At 51.9% G+C, this 17,008-nt stretch overlaps 4 protein-coding genes across 5 annotated transcripts; 2 read left to right on the plus strand and 2 right to left on the minus strand.

The window, feature by feature from the left end:
- Positions 1 to 27: 27 nt before the first annotated feature.
- Positions 28 to 4,849, minus strand: KBTBD4 (kelch repeat and BTB domain containing 4). The gene is made up of 4 exons (XM_047070814.1): positions 4,769 to 4,849; positions 3,228 to 3,845; positions 1,433 to 1,539; positions 28 to 983 (listed from the first exon to the last, which is right to left on the minus strand). The coding sequence occupies exons 1-4, from the start codon at positions 4,785 to 4,787 to the stop codon at positions 123 to 125; spliced, it is 1,605 nt and encodes a 534-aa protein (XP_046926770.1). The 5' UTR covers positions 4,788 to 4,849; the 3' UTR covers positions 28 to 122.
- A 29-nt stretch (positions 4,850 to 4,878) lies between these two features.
- Positions 4,879 to 9,995, plus strand: NDUFS3 (NADH:ubiquinone oxidoreductase core subunit S3). The gene is made up of 7 exons (XM_047070816.1): positions 4,879 to 4,998; positions 5,099 to 5,164; positions 6,274 to 6,371; positions 6,581 to 6,730; positions 7,564 to 7,689; positions 7,822 to 7,941; positions 9,747 to 9,995. The coding sequence occupies exons 1-7, from the start codon at positions 4,929 to 4,931 to the stop codon at positions 9,912 to 9,914; spliced, it is 798 nt and encodes a 265-aa protein (XP_046926772.1). The 5' UTR covers positions 4,879 to 4,928; the 3' UTR covers positions 9,915 to 9,995.
- Positions 9,996 to 11,025: 1,030 nt separating this feature from the next.
- FAM180B (family with sequence similarity 180 member B) lies at positions 11,026 to 12,803 on the plus strand. Of its 2 annotated transcripts, XM_047071870.1 has the most exons (3): positions 11,026 to 11,287; positions 12,122 to 12,192; positions 12,408 to 12,803. In XM_047071870.1, exons 1-3 carry the CDS (start codon positions 11,215 to 11,217, stop codon positions 12,801 to 12,803), a joined length of 540 nt encoding a protein of 179 aa, XP_046927826.1. In that variant the 5' UTR covers positions 11,026 to 11,214. The 2 variants fall into 2 exon arrangements, with proteins under 2 accessions (XP_046927826.1, XP_046927827.1); XM_047071871.1 differs by lacking the exon at positions 12,122 to 12,192 and having other exon boundaries at positions 12,373 to 12,803.
- A 1,195-nt stretch (positions 12,804 to 13,998) lies between these two features.
- Positions 13,999 to 15,084, minus strand: C1QTNF4 (C1q and TNF related 4). The gene has a single exon (XM_047072404.1). It carries the CDS (start codon positions 15,082 to 15,084, stop codon positions 14,110 to 14,112), a length of 975 nt encoding a protein of 324 aa, XP_046928360.1. The 3' UTR covers positions 13,999 to 14,109.
- Positions 15,085 to 17,008: the final 1,924 nt, after the last annotated feature.

A 17,008-nucleotide genomic window follows, 5' to 3' on the forward strand; every position in this document is an offset into this window, starting at 1 on the left:
TTTCTAACATGTGCCAAAAAAAATAACATAGTACTCTGATCGGGGCCCCAGAGACTTCGAGTTTGGATGGATAGGTGCTGGAAAAGGGGAGGGCAAAAGTCAGCTGCTTTTCCCCTATAGCCTTAGGCCAACACAAACTGCAAATTAGTAAGTAGCACCTTAATGCCTCTGGTGACAGTTATAGCTGAAGTGGCAGGGTCAAGCTTGTAGGTGTTGGCATCCCCCTTTTTATATCGGTCCCGGAAAACATAGATACTCCCATTACAGCTGGCGATCTTCCAGAGGGATGGGGCAGAGCTCCAGGCCTCAGGAAGGCAAAGCCGGGTAAAGCTGTCTAGGAGGGGATTGTAGCACACCAGGGAGTCCCCTTCAGCCACGATGAACACCAGATCCTTATGCACAGCTGCGTGCATGCGGCCTGCGAAGGGCAGAACATAGGGCTTCACGTGGCATTTGTCTGTCTCTGTGTCAAAGCACTGGATGAGTCGGGAAGGTTTGGTAAAGAAGTCCAGGTCATTCTCCTCCCCCCCTAGTAAGTAGATGATCCCGTTAAGGTTGGCACCAGCGGCCCCTGACACAGCCACCTCTAGCTGGGTTGTCTCTGTCCAGACGTTATCACCTACCCGATAATAGATAACTGCATTGGAGAGGGTATCCTGCAGTGTCTTGCCACCCAATGAATATATGGCATCTTTCCCAGGCACAGACACCAGGGTGTGCTGGAGCCGGTCCCGGGGCAAAGGTGCACACCATTCCCAGTCCACAGTGGCATTGTTGCACTTCCACATGCGCCGTGGGATGGACCCTCCCACCACGTATAAGTCTCCACCATGCTTGCAGGCTGCAGTGATCTGGTGGCACAAGCTGTTTTGGCCACTTACACTGATGGAGTCATCTTCCGCACAGTGTAAGGACACAGCCAACGAGTGGGTACGAGATGACTCTTTCCCGATCAGGTAAATGTGCACATTCTCCCCGATCTCCTATTGGCAAAATTAAAATTATAGATGACATCTATCAGTTCTAGGCTAAGACTCAGCTGAGACACAGATCTAAAGGTTCTGGAACACACACTTGTATCTTGCTCTAACCCGCTACTTCCCTCTGGTTACTGTATGCCATCCTGACTCTCACCTTTCAGTCATTATATGCTGGGGCAGAGAATCTGTTGCTCTCATCCTGAGCTGGTGCTTTAGGAAAAAGGTGCTTAGGATTAATGCAATGGTGAAAGTAGTTCTCTCAAGGAACTTTATGGAGCTCAGAGGCTGAGCTATGGTTTCTAGGCTCATGCACACATCCTCCTCCCCAGTTCTTAACTTTGAGCCAGAGATGACTTAATCACCATCACCAGGTATCAAAGAGGCCAGATCAGTAGATGGCTGGAATGTATAGATATTATGGTGTCCCAACCCGAAAGCGAAATCTGCCTTACCTTCAAGCTAGTCCTGAGTGACTCTGCAAAAGCCTCTCTTTCTTCTTTATTAAAATTGATCCAGGCTTCTATTGCCTCTGTTGGGTTCTGAGAACATGGAACTCCATCTGTGAGAGCCAGAGGAAAGGCATGGTCAATGGCAATCCAACAATCCAAAAGGGAAATTTAGAGCCAGTGGCTTTAAAGACACAAACCGCTTTGTTATACTACCACCATGGATGTATGTGCATGTGTATAAGAAGTTAACCTACATTGCATTATTTCTTTTAATCAGAATGGATGACTTGATATGCTCATATTTGCCATGGAAGCAGTCTACAGGCTGCAGAGCTCACACCTGCTAAAGTATAGCATACCTCACTAGCAGGGCCAGGATTGTTTACCTACAATTGCCGCATCACTTAAAAAGTTTCTTTTTTTAAATTTTATTTTTTAATGTTTATTTTTGAGAGGGAGAGAGACAGAGCACAAACGGGAGGTGCAGAGAGAGAGGGAGACACACAGCATCTGAAGCAGGCTCCAGGTTTTGAGCTGTCAGCATAGAGCCTGATGCAGGGCTCGAACTCACAGACTGCAAGATCATGACTGAGCTGAAGTCGGATGCTTAACTGGCTGAGCCACCCAGGTGCCCCTCACTTAAGAAGTTTCTTATGTAAGGGCACCTGAATGGCTCAGTCAGTTAAGCCTCCGACTCTTGGTTTTGGCTCAGGTCATGATCTCAGTTTCTGGGATCAAGCCCTGGGTTGGACTCTGTGCTGTTAATGTGGAGCCTGCTTGGGATTCTCTCTCTCTCTCATTCTCTCTCAGTAAACTTTAAAAAAATAAGTTTTTTAAAAATAATTTTAAGTTTATTTATTTTATTTATTTATTTATTTTGAGAGAGAGAGGGAGAGAGAAAATCCCAAGCAGGCTCCACACCATACGTGCAGAGCCTGATACAGGGCCCGAACCCATGAACCTCGAGATCACAACCTAAGCCAAAACCAAGAGTCAGATTCTTAACCAACTGAGCCATCCCCCCACCGCCAAAGTAAGCTTCGTTTTAAAAAAGTTCCTTATGTAAATACCTTGACCCATCAATTTACTTAGATAACTAGTCCCACAAGTACGTGCAAAGTACAGGATAGATGAGAACAATTATACACAAAAGATACCAGAGTATAAATACAAACAGCTCCTCACTACATTTTGGGGGTGAGCCCTGCTTTTTTTCTAATTCAACACTTGTATATAGACCCTTGAAAAACATGGGTTTGAACTATGTGGGTCCACTTATATGCGGGTTTTATTCAATAAATACAGTACAATATTGTAAATGTATTTTCCCTTCCTTATGATTTTCCCAATAACGTTTTCTTTTCTCTAGCCTTATTGTAAGAACACAATACATACAGTACATGACACGTACAACATACAAAATATGTGTTAACGGTTTTTGTTATTGATAATGCTTCTGGTCGACAGAAAGCTATTTGTAAAGTTTTGGGGGAGTCAAAAGTTACACATGGAATTTTGACTGTGCAGAGGTTGGCAGTCCTAATCCCCACGTCGTTCAGGGGTTAACTGTGTATTGCACAGTACTATTATATTTTCCAGGTTTCCTCCCCTAAAAGGGATTGCCTGTGACAACAGCTAACTCGCAGCTGAATCTCTCAGAAGGCATCTAAATTCCTACTAGGAATAATAATGTAAATTAACACCAGAAAGCCTGAAGGCTCCTTTCTCCTGAACTAGAATGTCCACTAAACATCATATGCAAGTAGCTGAGTATGACGAGCCCCATCCCTCAACTTACCCGAGATGATATCAGTGAGCAGATGGTGGGGCAGGTGGAGAAATTCCTCTGTGCTCTGCAGCTGGGCCAGGTGGGCCTTGGCACAGTGTTTGGCGGCAGTGTACAGCTCAGGATCGCTGTGCCTGTCTGCCAGCCACATCACCTGAAGGCAGTTCCCCACCTGCACGGTGCGGGCCAAGAACCGAGAACATTCCTCAAAGAGAGATGTCAGCTGATACATGTCTGACACCTCATAAATTTCCTGCAGCTCTTCAGCTCGAAGTTTCACAGTCCCGTGGTAGATATAATCAACCAGGAGCTGGAAGACAGACTCACTGACATCCTGCAGTACAATTACCCGGTTGTGAGCCTCCTTCAGGTTGGAAGTGAACATGGACCGGAAAAAGCAGCTCTGAGCTGAGAGGACCAGCCGGTGGAGCTGAAACTCCCGGCCTTCCACCGAAATGGTGACATCAGCAAAGAGCTCTTCCTCCAGACACAGTTTCATGATGCCCTGAGCCACACGGCCTGAGTGTGACCGATCTTTGAAAGTGTAGTTCACAAAGTAGTTTTCATCCATGGATGCTCCAGGCTCCTCTGGTGATTCCATGGCAGCCAACTTCTCTCTCTGCCAGCTGTCTGCAAAGCAATACCACCCTGAGTAATGGGGAATTCACAGTCTATGAATCCAACTGTTCAATTTATGGAGGGAGAAGGTAAAAGTGAGAGCAAAGTGGGCCAAGATTGGCCTTAGTCCTGGCCCTAATGACATCTCAGAAGCTCTCCTTCAACCGAAGCTGGGTTCATTTTCCTGCAGTGACACTCCATTCCTAATGAAATCGATAAAACGTCCTACTCTGGGTATTCCCGTATAAAAACAATATTCCTTTCCATGATGTAATAAAAACCTGGCTATTTAGGTCAACATATGAGAGCAAGCGACTGGAGGAAATCTATGATATTAAAAGCCGGGCAAAAAGCCTTGCTAACCAAATGACTCTTGGGCATAAAACTAGTGAGGCTCTGGGCAGGAAAACCCAATAGACCCCAGCGACATTCTGGTCGAGGCCCCTCTTCCCCCACGTGCATGGAGTTCAGACCTTCCAATATGAGGCTTGGCCTGGGACATCTGTTAGCTCCACATTTTCTCTTTTCTGAGCTTCTCCCCCCTCACGACCTGATGACTTCCCAAGACTCCGTTCCAGAACCAGAGACGAAGCCCCGCCGTCCCAGCAAGGGGCACTAGTAGGCCTAACGCCAAGTACTGTGTCCCCGCTTCACCTGGAGTCGCCTGGGAAACGGTCGCTAGGGAAACCACTCTTCTCTCCCCCTTCCCCTATCCCCTCCACGCCCCCTCCCGGCCACGCCCGCCGGCCCTCGTCAAAAGCTTAGCTCAGGGAGCGGGGGAGGGGTGTGGAATGTGGAACCCAGACCCCTGCCCCTTCCCCTCCTCTCACCCCTCCGGTTCATTAGGGTCCTCGCCTTCTCTACAGTCTCTACCACACCAAACTCGGGCTACGTTCACCTCACGGCTTCCCCACCTGCCTGCCTCGGTTTCTCACCTGTTTTCCCTCCTTTCATTCCGAAGCCCGGAACCCGGAACCTCTGCTTCTAGCCCCGCGTCCGCCCGGAAGAAAATCAGATGCATGCTTCCGCTTCCGGTCCGTGCCCTTGGGGTTCCGTGTCCTGTGGGTCGTGGATGCCTGGTCTGTAACCTGGAACATGGCCGCGACGGCGGCTGCTGCAAGGGGCTGGTGGCGGGGTCTCGTAGGGTCCGTGGCGTTGGCCAGGGGTAAGCAGGGGGCAGCTGGCGGAGGCCCTGGGCGGGAGCGGAGGCGCGCCTGGCGCAGGGAGCCTATCAGGCCTCACTCTGCGCTTATTTTTCCGTACAGTGGCCGGGCGACCCTCGGTGCTGTTGCTGCCGGTGAGGAGGGAAAGCGTCGCGGCAGACACGCGCCGTATGTGTGGGCCGGGCCCTTCTCGGGACTACAGGCGGGGGACCCTTCATTCTTTTGGATATTTGCCCTTGTCCTGGGATGCCCTTCCCTGCGTCCTTTGGCAGATCTCTGTGGAGACCTGACTGCAGTGGTCCTCATGCAAGCAGAATCGAACTCTTCGCTGTGCCCTTTTAGCTCCCTGTTACGGCCTTGATTGACCCCTGTCCATTTCCATGATTCCTTTTCTCTCCGATTAAACTGTCAGCTCTTTGAGATCAGGAAACAACGTTTGGGTCTCAGAGCCATTATGATAGTAATTCACATTAATTGAGTGCTTCTTGTGTGCCAAGCACCTTGCTAAGCGATTTAGCGAGGGATCTTAGTCCTTAGGACAGTCTTACGAGGTAGATAGCATTGTGCTCTTCTTACTATACATTAGGAAACAATGCAGAGAAGTAACTTACCCAGAGTCACAGCACTAGCGAGTGACAGAGCAGGCCTGTCTGCTGCCAGAGTCAGACAACACTTAACCATGATGTGTGCAGTCTATGATGTGTGGGTACTCATGGTTTAGGGTTGCATGCATGCGTGTATGGAGATATATTACAATCAACATAAGTAGACTGGGAGTCAAGAGACCTGGTATTTCCCCCTTTCTGGCCCTCAGTTACCTCAATGGCGGGGGGAAAGGGTTTTGACTAATCTGTGAGGGCTCTTCAGCCCTGCAGCTCTTAGCTTGAGAGCCTGCTGTGAGCCAGGTGATAAGGAGATACAGAAAAGCAGAAATTCTCGTTCCCACCCTTAAAGAGTTCCTGGTCTGGTAAAAGAATTGAGACACACTGCTTAACAAAAATGCAGGCATTGTGAAGGAAGAACTAGGGAGTAGCTTTGAGAAGAGGCAAACACCCCAAACGCAGTAGTAATAAGGAGAGTCTTTGTGGACTCTGTAGGTGACATTTTCCCTAAGTTTTCATCAATTCTTATTCCCTGGAACCCTCCACTCTCACCTTCCTCAGGATTCTGCAGGGAGCCCTGCTGGGAGACAATACCCCTTACAGACCCAGGAGACTGAATGTAGGCATGGCTGCTGCCTTCTCCATTGCTTTGTTAAATATGCCTTCTCCTTCCAGCCACTGTCCGACCACGGAATGATGTGGCCCACAAGCAGCTCTCAGCTTTTGGAGAGTATGTGGCTGAAATCCTGCCCAAGTATGTCCAACAAGTTCAGGTAATATTCACTATTGTTGTTTGGTCATGGGTCAAGAAAGAACCATGTTCTCAGGGCATGTAGGAGTAGGCAGCCTGGTATCAAAGAAACCAAAGACTCTTCTACCCCACTTGGACTGCTTTCTCTGCCCTCAACCAGGACTCCTACTAACGTTAACTGCTCTCTCAATAGCTCTTTTTTCCCTCACCTTTCCCTTTCCACGTCTGCAGGTGTCTTGCTTCAATGAGTTAGAGATCTGTATCCATCCTGACGGAGTCATCCCAGTGCTGACTTTCCTCAGGGATCACACCAATGCACAGTTCAAATCCTTGGCTGACTTGACAGCAGTGGACGTCCCCACCCGGCAAAACCGTTTTGAGGTCAGGAGATTTGAGAAGGTTTGGGGAGTAAAGGAAAGGGACAGACAAGTTTTAGGATGACAGCTACCAACGGGAACCATAGTCCTCCTCAGTTTCGGTTTGGGTCAAACAATACAACACAGCAGTTAAACTGGGGCCTTGGATTAGGCAGACCTCAAGTTTGAATCCTAGCTCTGCCACTAACAGGCTATGTGACTTCAGGCATTTTGTTTAGTTTTTGTAAGCTTTAGATTTCTTATGTGCAAAATATATGTGAAACTGTCCCTACTTTATATAGAGTGGCTGTGAGGATGAAATGAGATCGTACAGGTAGATTGCCAGCATGGAGCAAGTTCTCCATATATTTAGCTGTTGATATTTACTGATCATCTACTATCGGCCAGATCCTGGGATCAAGGGAGAAGTAGCACCCAACACCTGCCCTCAAGGAGTCCCCCACGCTCTAGTGAGGGTGAAGGACACATAAAGAGCTTACTGTAATAACATATAATGCATGGGATGTTAGATGTTATGAGACTGCAAGAGGGGCTCTCAGAGTCCTGTATGGGAGGCTTCTTTGAAGGGAGAGAGAATGTGCTGAATCTTAAAGGATGACCAAGAGATCAGGAATTAGCTTGCTAAGGATTGGGGCCAGGAGTAGCATGAGCAAAGACAGGCATGCTGACATCCTAAGGTGTAGCATAGCTTAGGCCTTTGGAAGTAGTTGTAAATATAAGAATCTTGAGGATTTTGAGCTTCAGGACAGAAGGCAGGTTCACAGGTAGAACCCTTACCCACCTCGTGCCTCAGACCCTGTGGCCATCTTGGTCTTCCAGCTCCTCTGTTCTCTCTAGATTGTTTACAACCTGCTCTCTCTGCGCTTCAACTCCCGGATCCGTGTGAAGACCTATACAGATGAGCTGACACCCATTGAGTCCACTGTTCCTGTGTATAAGGCAGCTAACTGGTATGAGAGGGAGGTGAGTTTCTGGACATAGTGGATCCTGCCTCTGGGCCAGAGTTGCAGAATTAGTTGAAATAACTGCATGCAGTGCATCCTCACCCGTGTGTTGGCTGATGGACTGAGTTGCCTGAGGGCCTTTTTTTTCTAGATCTGGGACATGTTTGGAGTTTTTTTTGCTAACCATCCTGATCTAAGGAGGATCCTGACAGACTATGGCTTTGAGGGACATCCTTTCCGGAAAGACTTTCCCCTATCTGGCTACGTTGAGGTAGGAGGAACCTTGAACTAGGGCAAATGGCCTCAGGGAAAGACTGGCAGGGAACCTGGGGTGTGCTGAGCATGGAAGGAAATATGGTCTGTGAATTGTGGTGATTTAAGAGCATAGGCTCTGTATCAAATCCTAGTCCCAGTTTTGTAATCTGGGGTCTGTTACTTAATTTATCTATGACAGTTTTCTCATCTGCAAAACAGGAACAGTAGTACTTAACTAATAAGATTTACAGTGAGCTAGGGGTGCCTGGGTGGCTCAGCCGTGAGGCATCCAGCTTGGGCTCAGATCATGATCTTGCAGTTTGTGAGCTTGAGCCCCTGCTTCAGGTGAACTCAAGCCCTGCTTTGAGCTCCACTCTCTCTCTCTCTCTCTCTCTCTCTCTGTCTCTCTCTCTCTCTGCACCTCGTGGTATTCTCTCTCTCCCTGTTTCTGCCCCTCACTCAAGTGTGCTCGCTCTCTCTCAAAAATAAATGAATAAATTTAAAAAATAATAATAATAAATAAAAATCTACTTAAAAGATTTACATTGAGCTAAATGATGTTAAGCCTAGTGTATTGTAATTACTCAATTGACATTAGCCATTATCGTAATGATCATTTTAATGACCAAGGCAACCTTGAGGACACACTTTGTCCACAGGTCTGAAAGTGGAGGATCATTTTACCCTGCCCTGGATCTCTGAGAAGGCAGCTGACAGGGAAGACACTAAATGTTTAGCCCCTGAGGATGGTTAAAGGCAGGACTAGTAACATGTGACTACAAGGGCCTTAGGAAGAATTTCAGTGCTTTGCTTTACCACCCTTGTGCTACAGGTTGTTTATGAGCAGGAAGATGGTCCATTGCATACAAACGTATGTGTCATTTTGTAGAAAAGTAACTTTTTAGAAATGCTGAGATAGTGGCAATCCCCCCTTCTGTACCGACATATGCCTGCTTTCTTCATGTTTTGCATGGTCCCATTTCCTTCTCAAGCTACTTCTGGTCAGGACTCCTTTCCTCTCCTCATTTTCACTGTCTGGCCTCCCTTACCTGCTTTGCCTCTTCACCTGTTTGTCTGTACTTTATCCAGCTGATCCTCCAGACAAGAAAAGCCATGCCAGCAGTGCCTGGGTCGCTCAGTCGGTTGCGTGTCCAACTTCAGCTCAGGTCACAATCTCACGGTTCATGGGTTTAGCCCTGCATCAGGCTCTGTGCTGACAGCTCAGAGCCTGGATCCTGCTTCAGATTCTGTTTCTCCTTCCTCTCTGCCCCTCCCCCACTCATTCTCTCTCTCTCTCTCTCTTTCTCGCTCGCTCTCTCTCTCTCTTGAAAATGAATAAACAATAACAACAAAAAAAAACAGAAAAGAAAAGCTATGCCAGATTTATTGCCTTGCACCTTTCTAGTGATAGTGCCAAAGCCACATGGTCTGAACTTGAGTGCTTGCCAATTTAGGTTTACTCTTTTCAGCCACAGACTTGCTCCCTGATCCCCAACAAATGCTTATAAGCATTTCCTTATAAGAGTGGATGGGTGAGCAAAGTCAGTTGTGCTGCGAAAGCAGCTCAGAGCTTATGATGTGGGGATGGTGAGCAGGGGAGCCTGACTGGGTGATTGCAGGCCGTTTTGGATTGTGGTTGGGATGGGACTTGATTGGTAATACAGACATGCCTGGAGACTTGTTGACAGAGGCTGGGATAGCAGTCAAGGACAGGGAAGTAAAGAGACTGGTGAAGTCCCCCATAGCCTTGGGAAAGTAGGCTCCTTAGCAGCTCTGAACAAGGTCTTCCTCAGTGCTTAAGCCTGCTTTTCTCTTCTGCAGTTACGCTATGACGATGAGGTGAAGCGGGTGGTGGCTGAGCCAGTGGAGTTGGCCCAGGAGTTCCGCAAGTTTGACCTGAACAGCCCTTGGGAGGCTTTCCCTGCCTATCGGCAGCCCCCTGAAAGTCTCAAGCTCGAAGCTGGGGACAAGAAACCTGAAACCAAGTAGCTCCAGGGAAGGCATGTGGATACTGGAAAACGCCTTAATCTATACTAAGCGTCCCTGTAAATAAAATCCTTAGGCTAACCACTTCTTGTGTGCTTTTGGGTAGAAGTGAAGCTTGACTCGGGAAAGGGAAGATTCAGCAGGGGTTTTTCCCTCTCCCTTAAAGAGACTCTGCCAAACCAGGAATCTCTTTTAATGGGACTGAATAGTGCAGTTGCAGTCATGGTGACCTGCAAGCCTGGATGTACTTCTGAGGGAGGGTTCTGGAGCTGAAATGGAAAGTTCTCATGGTCCACAGGGCTTAGGATGGGTGTGGCATGGCATTTCCTAAAAACTGGAGGGCCCTTAACAACTAGAGGAGAAAACTCCTTGTTACAGCCGACCGTCTGGTGGCAGCTGATGGATGGAGGGGCCTGGGTGGAACCAGGGAACCGCCCCCCCATCTCATCTAAGCATCCACAGGGTTCCATGAGCCATGACTCATTTTTGAGTCTTGAGCCATGAAACCTCCTTGCAATCTAACGGCCCATCATGTTTGGGCTAAGGTAATCTTCCTAGACTCTAGCCAGAGCTGAGAATGTTGTAAGCAAGCAAAAGAGATCCCAGGACTGGTGCAGAATGTACTCGGAAGCTGCAGCTCTGTCTTCGAGGGGACAGGACTCCCTACCCCAGCCAGCCTGGGGCCTGTTTGGCTGGTGGCTGAGCACCTAAGTTGGAAGTGCTCGACTTTGCCTGTCCATGAGACCACCCAAACAGCTCACCATGCCATTGGAGGACCAATGCAGTTGCAGGACCAAGCTTTGCAGCTGATGCTTTTGGCTGCTGAGGGGCTCCCTGGAGGCTGGGCTGGGCCTGACTGGGTGTTGAAGCCTGAGTTCAGCTGCAGGATGTTTTGGGGGTGAGGACAGATAGTAAGGTAGCGTTACTGCTGGGCTCTTTCCTACCTCTTGGGGGGTGAGGGGAAGGGTGGGGCAAGCTGGAGCTGTTTGCTACCAAGCTCCGTTTTCTATTAACTAAGCATCCCGCCCATCTGGGCAGGAACAGGCTGAGGGCTTGACAAGCAGGGAGCCAGGCTTCTACTGCCAACAACTTAAGATTCCACTTTTCCATGGGATGGAAAGGTCCTGGGAAGTCAGAGCCAGCCCCTCCCTGTTTAGCATTGAAGGCTGACACACAAAATAGGAAACGCCTGAGCCGCCTGCAGTGGAAAGTTGGAGCTGCGGTGTGTGGCAGGCGGATGCAGGAGCAGAGAGCAGCTGGGGAGAGAAAGACCTAAAGGACGTGGTGGGGCACAGCTAGGACGATGCAGTTCCTGGATTGGCTAATAGTAGCCACTTGCCTTCTCCCTGGGGTAACTGCAACCCAGCACTATCCAGGTACCGGGGCTTTAGGGTGGGGTGGATGGGAACCAAGGAAGGCTGTCGGCTGACAGCAGTTAAATTTGGTTCTATCTGAACCCAGCAGGGCCTAGAAACTGTGGGCAAGGTGGGTACCAGACTGACCTGTGCAGCACGTGGTAATGGTCTGGGCCCCAACCCCAGAATCAGAAAGGTCCAAGTGAAATGAAGGGAGGTAGTCCTAGGTGCCCTCAGTGCCAGCCCTGGACAGAGCTGGGCAGTGGCCTTATTCTAGGTGTGCAAAGCAGGACCTCCAGACCTGCCCTGGGCTTGGGACAATCATTCTAAGGGCTGGGCAGCAGACCAGAGTGAAATGAAGGAAGCTGCAGCAGACAACCCGCCTTGGCCTGGCTTCCCTGGCCTCCACATGAGCACTACTGAGGAGCAAGGAAGGAGCAGGTTCCTCCAAAAGGGGTCCTTGACCTTTGGGGAGAGTCACTGGCACTATTTGAGATCACACTGTCCCAGATGATTACAGGGAGGGGAAGTGGGAAGTGAAGTGTCTTGTGACCCAGTGGTCTGGAGCTTTTTGCCAAGGGAACTGCAGAAGTTCAAGGAGGAGTCCTGGACACTTGCCGAGGTGGTATCTGGGTTTGGGATGATGATTTTGGGATCACAAGACTTATGCCTGGGAGGGAGGATGTCAATGTGCATGTGTCTGTAAGGAAAGGAGGACATGGGGTGGCACTCCTACTCTTTTGTAGATAGAAGAACCTCTTGGCATCCCTACCAAGGAGCTAAGGGGCACTTCTGGGAGGCTGGGGTGTTCAGGGTGGAGCCTGGCAGGGGCCTGACTCTTTTCTGCTGCCCCAGGGCAGCCCATGAACAGAGCCAGCGTGGGAGGTGGCCTGCAGGAGCCAGAGGCCCCGGAAGTGATGTTTGAGGTCTTTCCTCCAGCCTGGGATATGGGGGTGGGAATGTCCAGAGGTCCCTAAGCTCAGGGTTGGGAAGGGGGATGTCTTAAGCTGGGCCTGCTGGGGGAGGGGGGCCACCCAGCATGGGTCCTACTGCCTGCTTATGCCCCCCTAGCCCACTCTTGCTCCCTGCCCTGCCCCCACCCCCAGGCCCCAGCCCACCCCTTACACGGCTCCCCTTACAGCTGCTTTGGGCTGGGCTGGAGCTGGATGTCATAGGGCAGCTGCACATCCAGGACGAGGAACTGGCGTCCACACGCCCAGGCCGCCGACTCAGGCTCCTCCTGCAGCACCACGTGCCCAGTGACTTGGAGGGTGCTAAGCAGCGGCTGCAGCAGTTCCAGGACCTGCGGAAAGGGCCTCCTCTTAGCCCTTGGGACTTTGAACACCTGCTCCTCACAAGCCTGTCCTGTGTCTACCGGCTCCATAAGGCTAGTGAGGCTGAGGAAAGAGGTCGCTGGGCCCAGGTCTTCGCCCTGCTGGCACAGGAAACACTCTGGGACCTATGCAAGGGTTTCTGCCCCCAGGGGCAGCCCCCTTCTCTGGGACCCTGGGCCTTGATCCTTGACCCCTTTCCCTGACCCTCCCCAACTCCTACCCCAAGCCAGACCCACCCGGGCAGTGTTCTTTCCACTGTGTTCAGGTCTCTGGCCTTGGATTGTACCCTGGAACCCACTTTACCCCTTCCCCATTTTCTTCCCTGAGCCCTGGCAGGCTAAGAGCCTGGGTCTCAGGCAGCAGGCACAGACTCGCGGGTGTGTGTATATGTGTGTGTGTATGTGTGTGTGTGTGTGTGTGTGTGTGTGTTGGGGTCAGGGTTGAGAAGTGTGCTCAAGAGATGCTGAAAAAGAAGCTGCCCTCAAGAAAGCCAAGTTAGATGCTCCAACTCCCACCCTGGCAGTCCATAACAAGTCCTGTGGAATCTACAGGAGCCTTGTGAATGCTCAGCACCCAGTCCTAATTTAGATACCCCTTTTAAGTCCAACCAGTGCTCGGAGTCCCTGAGCCCCAAGTTCCCCATTTGGACTAGCCATAGACTAGACATCTTTAGTCCTGTCTGTTGGAGGAGGAGAGGAGGAAAGCAGGTGGAGAAACATTACCTTTTCTGGAGGGGGCGGGTGGAGACAGGGAAGCGGATATTTTTTGGTCCATCTCAACAAGGCTCAATTGAACACCTCGAGTGGGGAGTGAGGCTGTGAGGGCAGAGACAAGCTGAGGTTGGCTGGTGTAGTCCTGATCCTGTGTAGCTATTCCATTAAATGTTCTGTTCTGGCCTCCTGGAGCCTGTGTCCTTCTATGCCAGAGTAAGTTGTTTAACCCTTGTCCTGGGCAAAACACCCTCCCTGTCCTGGGAAGGCAGGAGTTGGGGCAACCAGGTATCAACTCATTCCTCACACGCCCTGCTAGAAGAAGGAATGTTCTGTTTCCTTGAATCCCATCCTCCCAGAAAGTTAGCACGGTGTGGCCCCTTGTCACAAGAAGGAACCAGCCAGACCCTAAGAATGACGTCGTAGATCAGTGGGAAGGAGTTACAAGGATTTGAAGGGGAGGCCCGCAAGGGGTCGGGTGATTAGGGTTCAGTTTAATCAAATTCCCATCTCCTCGCCCTCCCAGCGCCTGACCAAATCCTGCCTTCTGCCCTCCGACTCCCACCCCCCGGTCTGCAGTAGTCAGTGCCTTCCCATCCCACCAGCCCGAGATGACAGCGTCGCAGACAAGACAGAGCGCAGGACCCCGGGCAGACAGGCGCCGACGCAGGCCCACTTTATTGGCAGAGTCAGCCACACTGGGCGGGCCGTCATGCTCGCGCCGGCGGGGCTTTCAGGCCACGGCCCGGCTCGGCATACACGCCCCGGGCCGCCCCTGGGCTCCTCTTCCGGTCGGGGTTCAGAGCTCCGGCGGCCCGAGGCCCGGCGGGCCGGCGGGGGCGAGGTCGGGGTACACCAGGAAGCCGGAGAAGGTGATGTACTTGCCGTGGTTGCTGTAGGCGCCGTAGCCGTCGTGGTCGTGGCTGAGCAGCCAGACGGCGTCGCCGCGCCGCAGCGCCAGCATCACGCTCTGGCTCTGCATCTCGCGGCGCCGCGACGCGCCGTCGTCGTAAATCATGGCCTGCACCTCGTCGCGATTCTTCATCAGCTTCACGGACAGCGTCTTGCGCGGCAGCTTGCCCAACGTGAAGGAGAAGAAGTAGGCGCCCGGCAGGCGGCAGCGGAACACGCCGGCCGCCGCGTCGAAGTCGCCGCCGATGTTGACGAGCTCCGTGTCGAAGGCGAGAGGCCGGTGCCGCGGCCCCGGGCCGGCGTCCGAGCCCACCAGGCTGCGCGTGCGCGCCGCCGAGAAGGCAGAGCGCGGCTCGGGGGGCGCGGGCGGCCCGCGCGCAGGCGCGTCGGCGTCGGCGTACACCAGGTAGCCGCTGAAGGTGGCGCCGGGGGCTCCGAGAGCGTACTGCGGGGCGCCGTGCAGCCGCAGCCACACCGTGTCGCCGTAGTCGAGCTGCAGCATGGCGCTCTGGCTGGCGGCGCGCCGCGCTCCTGGCCGCCGCTGCTCGTCGAAGGCCAGCGCCTGCACCTCGTCGCGGTTGCGCACCAGCATCACCGACAGGCTCTTGTGCGGGGCCTTGCCAGCCGTGAAGGAGAAGAAGTAGGCGCCGGGCACGCGGCAGCGGAACTGGCCTGTGGCCGCGTCGAAGTCGCCGCCTATGTTCACGTACACCTTGTCGAAGGTCACCGCCATCTCCGATGTGCCCTCCAGGGGGGTGGTGCGTGCCGCCGAGAAGGCAGAGCGCAGCTCCGTCGAGCCCGGAGCCGGCTCCAGGGCCCAGCAAGCGGCAGGGCCCAGCACGCCCAGCAGGAGTAGCAGCATGGTGCCTGGGAAGGGGGGCGGGCAAAAGGGGGAGGAGGGTGGGCGGTTGTGCTGGGGGCGCCTCCAAATGCCCAGAGTTCGGAGACTGGGAGACGAGTTATCTTCATAGCCCTGCCCTTGACCCACAACTAGGACTCGGTTTCCTACAGACTTGGACTAGATCAGCGGTTCTCACACTTCGGCCGGCCTCAGGGTCCGGTAAAGAGCTTGTTAGAACACACATTGTTGGGCCTCCACCCCCAAATTTCCATTCACTAGGTTTCGGATGAGGCTTGAGAATTTGCATTTCTAACAAGTTCCTGGCAAGGCAGATGCCACTGGTCCAGGGACCACACTTTGGGAATAACCATTAGATTAGGCCAGTGAGTCTCCTTTATTATTATTTTTTTGTAAGCACTGAACTGAACCCCTTTCTCAAGTGAAAGCTCACACACCTGTACCACAGGTCCAAGCAGAAATGCTTTAAGAGGCCTATAGTCCTGTCAGCTGGGTTTACCCCCTCCCCACCTTAGCAACACAGTGGATGGTCAGGGGTCTCTGAGTTTCCTTCAGCCTGGTTTGCTGCATTTTCTGTGGCTATACTATGGACCTCGGCCTGCCCCTCACTCAGGCACTAGCTCTCTGTACTGATGGCCTCCCTGGTGGCCACTGTTTCAACCCCCATCTGGGCAGGACAGGACATAGCTGCTCATTGACCCCTTTCCTGGCCTCTGACCCACTCAAGGGTCAGCTCCCACTCTGGACTCCCCAGGGGCCCTTCTTGCAGTAAAGAGGCCAGAACAGTTGGGCTTTGACATAGGTCCCTCCCCCCAAGAAAGCGGAGGAAGAGACAGTGACTCTCCTCTGGGCTTGAGGGCTGGTCACTGAGGGGAAGGGGAGAACGAGGGGCTGCTGTGAATAGAGCAACAGTTCCAGCAAGGCTTTGGCAAGATTGTGAGCTTAGGAGCTTTGTTTCTCAGCAGCCGTGGAGTGAAGGACTGGACTCCGTTCCTGGCTCTACTGCTTAAATGCTGTGAAACCTAAGGCAAGTGCCTTAATTTCACTGGGATTGGCCTTCTTTATGTAAATGGAGAGGAGACCTGCCTCACAATCTTAATGAGGATGCTCTGAGATAGCAGGTGTGAACATAGTTTGTGAAGGGCATTGTTGCCCAGGTGTGCAGATGCTTCTGTTCTCGGCCTTGAAAAAAGTACTCTGATCAAGTTCTGGACATAAGGAATTAGGGACTCAGTAACTCCTCTCTCTGGGAGCTTGTGAAGGCAACACTTAACTCCACCATGCTTCTTAGTAGGGCATAGGTTCTGGGGCTTGAATACCCAAAAGCCCTGAAGTGGAGACAAAGCAGGAAAGAAAGTGAGCTGGCAACAGCCTAGGATTTGGGCTTCCATGGGAGGTGCCCTGGGAGTGTGTGTAGTTTGGTGTCTCTTAGAGACCCTGGGGCTTGCTGAGAAGGGTTGCCAGGTGCAGTTGCACCCTACACAACGCCATTCACCTTAGGGTACGTGGGCACTGGAATCTAGCCCACATTCTACTTGCCCAATGGTGCGGAGCTGCTGCACCTGGGGAAGGAAAAGTGTGCCTCTTTCTGATTTTCATAATAAAGACCCCAAGTCCCTAACCTAGCTGAACATTCCAGAGTACATGCCTTTCTTACAAAGGCAGCCCATGGGCTAGCCAATACCCTTGATGAAGGCAGGGAAGAGGGAGGGGACCCGTCTACGGTGGTGAAGATTGCACCTCATGAGTATTCCCTTTTACAAAGTTCTTTGGACACATCTGGTCTCACAGCAACCCTGCAAGGCAGGGGGCCCTCTCCCATTTTATAGATGAGAAAGTCAAGGCCCAAACAAGGGGAAGCATTTTGGCCCAAGGTTACCATGCCCACTGAGACAACCTTGAGCCAAGGTCTTTCGGTTCCAAATTC

Source organism: Lynx rufus, unplaced genomic scaffold, assembly GCF_022079265.1.
Source record: "Lynx rufus isolate CCGP_SWC_20201006 ecotype Redwood Valley unplaced genomic scaffold, mLynRuf1.p SCAF_9, whole genome shotgun sequence".
NCBI lineage: Eukaryota > Metazoa > Chordata > Mammalia > Carnivora > Felidae > Lynx > Lynx rufus.